A 12063-nucleotide genomic window follows, 5' to 3' on the forward strand; every position below is an offset into this window, starting at 1 on the left:
AGAGAATGTTGACTTATGGGGAAGTCATATTACTCAGTGTCACCCTGAGGTATCAGGTAGTGCCATTAAAAGTCAAGATAAAGTCACCTGTACTACCAAACCAAACTCATACAACAGTGGAGATATGCATAACTATTGCATTAATTATGTCAACTCTGAGTTACCTGTTGACTCTTCCAACCAAGGATCATTACCTTTTCATAATTACTCAAAAGTGAATAATTCTAATAAACGTCATAGGTTTTCAGGGACAGCAGTGTGTGAAAACCCTCAAAGAGAATCTTCATCAAGCAAGACAGCAGTTCAACAGCCAATAAGTGAGTCAGTTTTATCACTAGTGAGGAAGGAGAGCTCAAACCCAGATAGCCTGTTAGCATCTATTAGTCGTTTAAATACTAAAGATGGAACTTTAAAAGCACAAGCTGAAATGGAAGAACAGTGTGTTTTAGAAAAAGGACAAAACATTGATGGGCAGAACCTATACACTAATGAAAATCAGAATTTAGAGAGCATGACTGAAAAGCCTAAATGGGATGACGTTTCTAGTGTTGAATCACCTATGATGCCTAGAATTACATCTGTTTTCTCTCTCCAGAGCCAACAGGCGTCAGAACTTTTGCCACCTGAAATAAACCAGTTACTTCAAGATGTATTAAAAGCAAAACCTGATGTAAAACAAGACTCTAGTAACACTCCAGATAAAGACCTGCCGCTTCATTGTGACCAGTCATTTCAGAAACATGAGGGAGAAGACAAAATAGTTGAATCTTCAAAAGACTTGAAAGTACAAGGCTTCTTTCCAATTCCATCTGGTAATATGGGGATTAATGTGGCTACAAATTATCTGAATTTAAAATTTAGTGGAAAAGAAAAACAAATGTTGTCAATGTCACAAGATGTGAGAGATTCAGAGAAGACTCCTAGAATTTCTGGTTTTGGCACATTACTTAAGACTCAGTCAGATGCAATAATTACACAGCAGCTTGTAAAAGACAAACTACGAGCCACTACGCAAAATGTAGGTTCTTTGTATGTGCAGAGTCCACTTGTAAATTCAGAACCAAAAAAGGCTATCTTTGTTCAGACTCCAAAAGGCTTTTTTGTACCATTGCACGTTGCTAACAAGCCTACATTACATGTTTCAGGAAGACCACTTCCATTGGTTAATACACAAGGTGTCCCTGCCTCTCTCCTTTTAAACAAGAAACCTGGGATGATTTTAACATTTAATAATGGGAAACTTGAAGGTGTTTCTGCTGTCAAAACTGAGAATGCTCAAGCTTGTGGAACTACAAGTAAGGAGCCTTGCAGAACACCTTTTTTAAAAGTAGAACCAAACAGTAATTGTCTAACCCCTGCACTTTGTTCCAGCATTGGCAGCTGTTTGAGCATGAAAAGTAGCTCAGAAAATACTTTGTCATTAAAAGGCCCTTACATTATTAAAACGCCAGCAAGTTCTTCAGTGAAAGGTGTTCCTGCTCCTAATACAGTATCTGAGCATCAGGGCACTAAGTTGAATATCTCAGATTCAGTAAAACAGCAGAACAAGATTTTTCCAAAACCACCTCTTTACACTCTTTTGCCTGATGGCAAACAAGCTGTTTTTTTAAAGTGTGTGATGCCAAATAAGACTGAGCTGCTTAAGTCTAAATTAGTCCAGAATAGTACTTATTATAAAAACATACAGCCAAAGAAACCTGAAGGAACACCACAAAAAATATTGCTGAAAATTTTTAACCCTGTTTTAAATGTGACTGCTGCTAATAATCTGTCAGTAAGCAACTCTGCGTCCTCATTGCAGAAAGACAATGTACCATCTAATCAGACTATAGGAGGAGAGCAGAAAGAGCCAGAATCTTCTAGAGATGCCTTACCCTTATTACTAGATGATATGATGCCAGCAAATGAAATTGTGATAACTTCTACTGCAACATGCCCAGAATCTTCTGAGGAACCAATAGGTATCACTGACCATTCAGAGGCCAGGGTATTACGGTGTAAAACAAATTGTAGAATTGAGAGAAACTTCAGTAAGAAAAAGACTTCGAAAAAGAAATGTTCAAGAATAAAAACTCATGAAAGAAGTAAAGATTCTGAAACTTCCTTTGTATCTAGAAACAGAAACTGTAAACGCAAGTGTAGGGATAGTTACCAAGAACCTCCAAGAAAAAAAGCATTACACAGAAAGTGTAAAGAAAAAGCAAAGCCTGAAGATGTCCATGAATCATTCGGATTCAGCAGACCTAGGCTTTCAAAAGATTCAGTCAGAACTTTGCGGCTTTTCCCCTTCAGTTCCAAACAGCTTGTGAAATGTCCTAGGAGAAACCAACCAGTTGTAGTTTTGAATCATCCTGATGCAGATGCCCCAGAAGTAGCAAATGTAATGAAAACTATTGCTAAATTTAATGGACGTGTACTTAAGGTTTCATTGTCAAAAAGAACTATCAGTGCGTTACTGAAACCAGTTTGTTATAACCCTTCTAAAACAACTTACGATGATTTTCCCAAGAGGCACAAAACATTTAAACCTGTTAGTTCTGTGAAAGAAAGATTTGTGCTAAAATTAACTCTCAAAAAGACAAGCAAAAACAATTACCAGATTGTGAAAACTACCTCTGAAAATGTTCTGAAGGCTAAATTTAACTGTTGGTTTTGTGGTAGAGTATTTGACAATCAGGATGCTTGGGCTGGTCATGGTCAGAGACATTTAATGGAAGCTACTCGTGATTGGAACATGTTAGAATAATTTACTGTAATTACCAAGGAAAAGAAAAGTAAAAGTACCTTAGAAGAAAATAGTGGGTTGAATTACTAATGCAGACATTTTTTACTTCAATATAGTACCTGAAGTTAAACATTTAAAAGTTGATTATATTTCCATGGAAGAGCAAAAGTTTTAGTGTGATATTTGAAAATGCTGTCAGTGCACATGTAAGTTTTGAAAGAAACTAATCAGCACAGATATACCTTGATTTAATTTTTTAAAATGTGTTCTCGGGAAGTTAGGGCTAAAAATTTTGATAAAACAGTTTTCCGAGTTTAGTGACTCTTAGTAGAGAGTAACAGGTGACAGCCCCATTCCCTCTCTTCTTCCACCAGCCTTATGATTCTGATAACTGTAGCTCCCCTGAAGAGGTTGAGAGCTCTTTCATTATGGAACTGAAGGAGTTTCTCATCATTTGTGAAGATACTCTAAGAGAACTTGGGTAAAGAACTTACTCTACATCTGCAAAATGTAGTTCTTTTGAAGGTAGTTAAGCTCCTTTGAGGGTACATTTAACTCACTACAGTTACACCTCATATGATGGTTGATAAGAGTTTTTGACAAGCAGATCTTTTTTCCTTGTAAGCTGTGTTACATGTCATTGATTGGAACACCCTTCCAAGGTGATTTTCTTTTTCTAAATGGCTCTCAAGCGTTGCAGTAGATGGGCAATCTCGAGAGAAGAATTAAACTCTTTGTCTAGTTTGAAGTTCATTTAAAGAACTTGAACATTTTTTTGAATTTGGTTATATTCCCCAGTGATTCCCTTCCACAGAACTATGTTTATTTGATTTAAATTGTTTGTCCCCTCATAAACCAAGTGGCCAATTTTTTTCTTGGTTGCCATCCCTTTAAAAAGAGTGAAACATAGAAGCACTTCCAAGGGAATGGCTTTTCTTGAAAATTAAAAATTATTCCTCAGAAACAATATTTTGAAGTAAGATTAGCAAAGCAAATCATACTTTTGTGTTTATTATTAGTGTCTGAACATGTCCACATTGGGACAAACCATTTTTGTTAGCAACTTCTCAGTATGACTGACAACCCAAAGCAGATTACTGATTGTTTGCAGTTGGAAATTGAAGAAGCATTAATAGTGGACTCAGTGACAGTGCATAACACTTCAGGACAGATTCCGAAGGGATATGCCCAACAGGTAGAGTTTTAAAATGAATATTTTCGTGACAACAGAATCATCAATTTAAACTTCCCACTTTGTAAGTTTGAATCAAATTTTGTTGGACCATTGGACAATGGAGTTCTTGTATTAAAAAATTACATACTATATAATTTTTGTTACATTGTTACTACTAGTGTTATGACATTTTCATTGATTGAAAACTTCAGGGCTCCTTTTCTGTATATAACAAAGAATTTAAAACCTGTACATATTTTTGTACCTTTCAGTTATGTAAATTTTGCACAGAAAGTTTTTGACATAAAAAGTTTATTTTCTTTCAATTTAGTTCTGTGCATGCACTAATAAAACTTGTCGTTTAATTTAAAAGGAATATGTAAGACTTTACCCATGTTATTTTTTTGGTTTTCATTTCAGATGTACAATTTCTTTTTTTTGATAAATTCAGTTTTCAGGGATTGAACACTATTGTTAGCAAGTGCCTAAAAGATGTGAAACAGTTTACATACGTCAACTGTAACATTAGGTCCCAAATGGGCCCACTCCCCCAATAATTTTATTTTAAAGAAAGCCATACATAGATGCTTCAAGCTATCTTGCTATGCACATTATACATGTACTGTTTTTGTGCAGTTTGTCTACTTTCTTAGAAGTGAAGTATTTTTTGTATAAAACCTGTTACAATTGTGTTTCTTAAATTGAGCCTAAGAACGGAATTGATTGGAAATATACGGTATATATTAATAATGTATATGGTGTTTAAAGAATGGTAAGCATTGTTAAAATCTGTAACGAATGTCTTCTTCAATTAAATTTATCTTAAGTTTGTGTTTACATAATTTTTTTTACTATGATGAAGTCAAATGGGAATTTTATTCTAGTGGGAAATACTTAGTTTTCAAAGCTTTTTTTTTTTTTTTTTTAATGCTAGTGAATGCAAAATGAAGTTTGGGATTTTATTCCCCAGAAATTATAGGTGAAATTTTGAGATTTTGTTTGAGAAGGGTAACATATATTATAATTTAACTATGCTGGTAAGAAAAGCCACAGAGAGGCTTATGTTCTTCAGTACCCTAATGGCAGTAAAACTGAAATGTTGCTCTGTTATGGTTAGATCTATTATGATGCATCACCTTCTGTGAATAGAGGAGAGAGAAGGAACTGTCTTGCCAATGTTTGCAGCACTATAAAAATACATTTCAGAATAGCCATACCAGTAAAAAAAAAAAATCTAATGTCAAGATACATACTTTTTGCCTTAAGGTTTTAAAAGCTATTTTAAAAAGCTTCATGCCCCAGATACTCTAGTTGATACCTTTTATGAGTTTTTTTGTTTTGTTTTGTTTTTTAAACTAGGTTATTCTGAAGGAGGAAAGCCTGCTTGGAGCCTCTTTATTGCCAGAGCAGAAAGTCTGAAAATAAAACCCTCTATCCTTTCTTTCCTTCTGGCTGAAAGTTAGCTAAAGATGGCTTTCCAAAATATGATATTTATTAGTTTGAAGTTCTTATTACAACTGGAAGAGTTAGTGTTATTTTTGCAATCCAACTTCTGGGTCAGGAGATTTTCATTTTTTCCTATTTGTTCTTCTGCATTGAAATGGGCCTCACTATTTGTCATTCACTTAAAATAATAGTTCAACTTTTACAGTTTGAAATATAATTTCAATACTAAGCATTCAGCACAGATTGAATTCTAATAGTTTTTTATAAAAATTTTTGTTTTCATTAAGGAGTCAGGTATTTCAGTAAAGGGTCAGACAAATAACTTAGGCTTTGTAGGCCATTAGTCTCTGTTGTTAACTACTTTGTCATAATGCAGAAGCAGCCATAGATGACACATGAATGAGTTTGCCTGTATTTTAATAAAACTTTGTTTAAAAAAAACCTGTCAGTGGGCCAAATTTGGCCCATCAAATGGTTTACCAACCCTTGCTTTCTCTCAAAGATCGGTTTTTAGATTGAGATTTTTATTCAAAACAGAAGTTTGATATAGTTTTTTTTTGTGATATACACCAGCTATATAAAAGTTACAAGTATAAAAACTAAAATGTATGTATATACAGTTAACCAAGGTAGATGTATTTGTTTGAAAGTGAAGTGAATGTAAAGGTAATGAAAATAATTAGTGGGTGAAGTAGATAGGTCTTTTGTGTGCTAAGGGTAATGCAATTTATGGAGAGATTAAAAATGAGATCAGTTGCTGTGAGAATTTATGTCCAGGTTAGATGAGAAATAGATACTAGTTCTTTTAGTGACTTGAAATCACTGGTGAGAAAAAGTAATAGGAATTCTTTAGGATGGGGGGAAATGGAGGTTAGCTGAAAACAGAATGTTGTATTAATTCCATGCAACTCACTTCAGATTTTTTCTTTTTAGTAAGATTCCTTTTCACCATTGACATCTGCTTACTTAGGATATGTCCCATTTGTGTTGAGGTGTTGGCTCTGTTCCTTGTCACAGCAATTTGTTACGATCTTTGTTTTCAGCAAAGTGCCTTGGGGATCTCACCTGGTAAAACTTGCTGGGGGATGTTAGTTAAGAGTGCAGTATTTGCAAAAGAATTTCCCTATAATGGAGAGCTGAAATAAGATCAGCTTTGTTGATTTGGGTATTCATTGCTTTAAGTATGCTTCCTTTAATAACTAGACAGGAAGTAGCCAATATCTTGGAAGAGGTGTTTGATAATCTTATTTGAATTATTTTTTGACTATTTCTCTGTCTAAAATGACTTCTGTTAATAAATGCCCCAAGTTTAAGAATCTTTTTTCTTTAAAAAGTGAACATCATAAATTATCATAGTGTAAACTTGAGTAATGTAGGAGGAATGTTAATGTACATCAATTTTGAAAATCATGATTTTAGTCAATGCCAAGAACGTACTTATAAAAAATATTAATGCCTAGTAGAAACATTTTTAATATGTTAAAAGAAGAATTCTTCCTTAGTAATTTAGAGTCCTTCAACCAAAAGTGAAGGTTATATTCAGGTTGCAACTCAAATTGCCTCTTTCAATTAAGTAGTGAAACATAGGTGCCTACTGTCATCAATTATTTCATAACTTATTGCTATGTTATTGTAGGAAAGCAAAATGAAAACTTGGAGAGAGACCAAAATACTATTTGCAAATGACTTTATTTCAGTATTTTGAAAATCCAAGAGAGTACGTTGAGAAATAGTTTTCTGAACACTTAAGAGTAATCATTTGGGAGGCAATAAAAGAAGACCCATTTATAATAAGAGCCACAAAGTAAAAATTGTGTGAAGCTTCCAAAAGAAAAACCACAGAACCTAACTGGGAGAAATACAGTGTTTCTGGGTGTAAGGTTAAATATACTGCTGTTCAGAAGATCTCATTTTCCATTCTTGTGCCCCACAGAAGGCTTGTATTGAGTAAGGTGGTGGCGGCTGGGTAGTGGTGCCCATTGCCCCATTCCTAATTCATGCAGTATAAAAATCAGGACAGGGCAGCTACAGAACTGTGCAGTCCCCCTTTCCCTCACAGCTCTGTTATAAGCGACTTAACCTGCTCTGGTTGGATTGGCAGTCATGTGGCAGCATACATCTCTCCCAGCTTTCTTGGGGCAGGAGAGCTATTGTATGTACATTCAGCAGCTGGTGAACCTTGGCACATTCTAGTCTCCTCCTATGCCTTCCCCAGCCACCAGCACAGGTGTTCCACAGGGAGTATTCAGGGAGCATTCAATGTAGACCCAGTTTCTCAACATTCCCCCACCCCACAACCTGCTCCATAGCACAGAGGCACAGGGGTCCTGTTCAGGGGAGGGTTGGAGTGAGCTTCAAAGATTTGGTAAACAGGCTGTCTGGGGCCTGACTTTATCTGGATCAGACTGGAGCAATTTATACCCTATAGTATTGTTGAAAACAATAGAGCAATCATCTAGCAGTTACTGAAGGCTAACAGTTGCTGGTGATACCACTAGATATCACTGAGAAGCTTAAAGATGAGAGAGAGAGAGAGAGAGAGAGAGAAAGTCTGAATAAAACTGCAGACGTCCTTTGTAATCAGAAAGAATGTGTGCATGCTCAAGGCTGCAACTGCATAGGAGCAACACTTGCTGAATGTAGGGCAAATCTTGTAAACTCCCTAAACAGTGAAAGCAGCCTCCAAGTCACAGATCCAATGGTAAAGGGTGTAAATCTCTTACTGATCCAGGGGGCTTAAGCACAACCTTTGATCAATCTGGCTGGTTGCTAGGTGGTGTTGACTTGAAAGCAACCCCTAGGAAGTCAGGCTTAAAGATAAAAATGAGGGGGAAACAAGTTGAGCAGTGACAACAGAGGGTGCATACTGTGAGGGGAAAAAGACTTGGTGAATTAGTTTAGCCAAATTACTAAAAACAAGTCCAGAGTGGGCGAGGAGTATGCAGAGATCCTACAATATGTTACCTAAAATGTCCAGCTTTCAATATAAAATTAGACATTCAAAGAAACAGCAAAGTGCGACATATGAGGGAAAAAGGCAATAGAAACTTCCTTTGAGGGGTACCAGATGTAGGATAAATGTTAAGCAGCTATTATAAATAGGTTCAAAGACCTAAAGGAAACCAGATTTAAAGAATTAAAGTATACTGACAATGTCTCATCAAATGGAAAATATTAAGATCGAAATTACAAAAAAAGAATGAAATGAAAATTCTTGAGTTGAAAAGTACAATAACCAAGGTGAAAAATTTACTAGAGAGGCTCAACAGTAGATTTGAACTGGCAGAAGAATCAGCAAACCTGAAGATAGATAGAAATTGTGAAATATGAAGTACAGACAGAAAATAAAAATGAAGAAAAACAGTCTTCCTCACACCACATACACAAAAATTAACTCAAAAGGGAGTATAAACCTAAATGTAAGAAAAAACTATAAATCTTGTAGTAGAAAATACAGAAGTAAATATTTATGACCCTTGTTTAGTCAAAGCCTTATTAGACTTCTTCTTTGGTGTCATCACCAAAATCACAAATGAAAAAATAAGAGACAAAAGATACATCGAGTTTTTATTAGAAGAAGACATTGTAAAGCTGATCTATTTCACCTAGTTTGGATTAATACCAATTTAATTTCAATAATAAAAACTTTGTAGCTTCATGTCTCCACCTCCCCCCATGCTGTTATTGTCACAGATTATATAGCTTTATAAATTGTGTGCCCATCAATGTAGATTTATAATTATTGCTTTATGCATTTTTCTTTTAAATGAGAGGGAGGAAAAGTTACAAGTAAAATGTATGTATTTTTTGTCTTTTATATTTACCTATGCTGGTATTTGTATTTACATTTATCAGTTGTGTATTTCTTTGTGTGGAATTGCATTACTATGTAGTGTCCTTTAAACCTGAAGAACTTTTTTTGTAGAACAGTTCTGCTAGCAATGTTTATCTGAAAATGTGTTAATTTTTCTTTCCTTTTTGAAGGTTAGTTTTGCTGAACATAGAATTCTTGGTTGGCAGTTTTTTCTATGCAGAACTTTGACTATGTCATCTCACTGCCATTTGGCTTCCATGGTTTCTGATGAGAAATCAGCTGTTAATCTTACCGAGAACCTTTTGTATGTGATGAGTCACTTCTCTCTTGCTGCTTTCAAGATTCTCTGTCTTTCAATAGCTTGATTATGATATGCCTTGTGTGCACATTTTAAGTTTATCCTACTTGAAGTTCTTGAAGCTTTGTGGGTTGATAGACTAATGTTTTTCATCAAATTTGGGAAGTTTTTATTTCTTTAGATATTCTTTCTGATGCTTTTTTTTCTCTCCTTCTGAGACTCACTTTTTTTTGTTTGTTTGTTTTGTTTTTTGCGGTACGTGGGCCTCTCACTGTTGTGGCCTCTCCTGTTGCGGAGCACAGGCTCCGGACGTGCAGGCTCAGTGGCCATGGCTCACAGGCCTAGCCGCTCCGCGGCATGTGGGATCTTCCCGGACCAGGGCACGAACCCACGTCCCCAGCATCAGCAGGCGGACTCTCAACCACTGCGCCACCAGGGAAGCCCTGAGACTCACTTTTTAATATGCTGTTATGCTTGATAGTGTCCCACAGATCTCTCAGGCTCTGTCCATTTCTCTTCATTTTTTGTGTTTCTGTTCTCAGCATGGGCAATATCAATTGACTTATCTTTAAGTTCATGGATTCCTTCTTCTGCCTGTTCACATCTGTTGCTGAGCCCCTCTAGTGAATTTTTCATTTCAGTTATTTTACTTTTCAACTCTATAATTGAAAGTTCTAGAATTAAAAATTCTTTTCATAAATTCTGTCTTTATTTATATTCTCTATTTGGTTGAGACATCATTGTCTTTTTTTTCATTCTTTAAACATAGTTTCAGCTCTTTGAACATATTTAAAATAGCTAAATTAAAATCTTTGTTTAGAAAATCCAGTGCCTGGGCTTTTTCAGGATTTTTATTGATTGCTTTTCTGTGTGTCTGGGCAATACTTTCCTCTTTGTTTACATGCCTTGCAATTTTTTTGTTGTAAACAGGACATTTAAAATATTATAATGCGGCAACTCTGAAAATCAGGTTCTCCACCTCCCCACACACACCCTCCAGGGTTTGTTGTCATTTTTGCTTGTTGTATTTGTTTGTTTGTCTAGTAACTTTTCTGAGCTAAGTTTGTAAACTCTTTATTCTTTGTTATGTGTCACCAATAAAGTCTCTGTAATGTTAGCTTAATGGTCAGCTAATGATTGGACAGAGAATTCCTTATATACTTGGAATGAAAAAGTCTCTCAGTGTTTACCAAGGGACACTGTGTGTGTTTTTGTGGTGACCCTGCCGCACTTAGCCAGGCAGTTTACAGCTCTGCCTTAGCCTTCACTTCTTACTTCAGCAGAGCCTCCAGGTCAGCCAGATAGGAGAGCTTATGGCATTCTTAGGTCTTTCCTTAGTGTACACACAGTCGTGGGCATGCGTGTGACCTTCTAGATTCCCAGGAGTATGTTAAAGCTTTACAAAGCCCTATTGCTTTTCTCCCTAGCTTTTTGGTTAGGGATAACCGTAACCAAATCGCCTCAAATTTTATCTATCGCATCAGACAGCAGTGACTAAAACATCTGCCTGTCAATGTTTTCAACATGGCCCCTAGGTAGCAGCTGTATCTCTCTGCCAGCTTCATGTCAGGCAATAGCCAATCTTCCAGGAAGTCACCAGAGTAGTCAAAACAAATAATTACAATTCTCTATGAATGAAGTCTGTTTTGTTTCCCTCTGATACCAGGAATGAGGTTTTTTATTTATAGGACTCTGCTGACATCAAACTTAAGGGTGAAAGACTGACAACTGTCTCTTTAAGATCAAGAACAAGAAAGGATGTCCACTCTCACTGTGTCTGTTAAACATTGTACTGGTGGCAGTTAGGCATCCAAATGGGAAAGGAAGAATTAAAATATCTCTATTTTTAGGTGACATGATCTTATGTGTGGAAAATCCTAAGGAATCCATTAAAAAACCTCATAACTGGGCTTTCCTGGTGGCGCAGTGGTTGAGAGTCCGCCTGCCGATGCAGGGGACACGGGTTCGTGCCCCGGTCCGGGAAGATCCCACATGCCGTGGAGCGGCTGGGCCCGTGAGCCATGGCCGCTGAGCCTGCGCATCCGGGGCCTGTGCTCCACAACGGGAGAGGCCACAACAGTGAGAGGCCCGCGTACCGCAAAAAAAAAAAAAAAAAACCTCATAACTAATAAAAGAGATCAGCAAAGGTGCAGAATACAAGATCAATAGAAAAATCAATTCTATTTCTATACTTTAGCAGTGAGCAATCAAAGTGAAATTAAGAAAAAAATTCCACTTGGCATCTAAGGGAATAAAATGCTTAGGAATAAATTTGACAGAAGAAATGCAAGACTTTTACACTGAAACTACAAATCATTGTTGAAAGAAATTAAAGAAGACCTAAATAAGTGTAGAAACATGACATGTTTGTGCATTTATTGTTAAGATGGCAGTACTACCCAAGTTGATTCACAGATTTGATGCAAGCCCTGTCAAAATTTCAGCTGCCTTTTTGCCAGAAATTGACAAGCTGATTCTAAAATTCATATAGAAACACAAGATACAGAATAGCCAAAACAATTTTTAAAATTAATTAATTTACTTATTTTTGGCTGTGTGGGTCTTTGTTGCTGTGCGCAGGCTTTCTCTAGTTGTGGCAAGCAGGA

The 12063-nt window shown here is 36.2% G+C and overlaps 1 protein-coding gene across 20 annotated transcripts in view; it reads left to right on the forward strand.

The window, feature by feature from the left end:
* ZNF518A (zinc finger protein 518A) overlaps nt 1-12063 on the forward strand; it is a 64989-nt gene that overhangs the window by 21161 nt on the left and 31765 nt on the right. For 7 of the 20 annotated variants that reach the window (XM_060125951.1, XM_060125958.1, XM_060125952.1 and 4 more), the window contains one exon: nt 596-4712. The exons of the other annotated variants lie outside the window; for them this stretch is intronic. In XM_060125951.1, coding sequence (XP_059981934.1) covers nt 818-2746 — 1929 coding nt within the window. In that variant the 5' untranslated portion in view covers nt 596-817 and the 3' untranslated portion in view covers nt 2747-4712. Of the gene's footprint in view, nt 1-595; nt 4713-12063 lie in introns of those variants that run through there. 20 annotated transcript variants of the gene reach the window in all.

Source organism: Lagenorhynchus albirostris, chromosome 16 (genome assembly GCF_949774975.1).
Source record: "Lagenorhynchus albirostris chromosome 16, mLagAlb1.1, whole genome shotgun sequence".
Taxonomy (NCBI): domain Eukaryota; kingdom Metazoa; phylum Chordata; class Mammalia; order Artiodactyla; family Delphinidae; genus Lagenorhynchus; species Lagenorhynchus albirostris.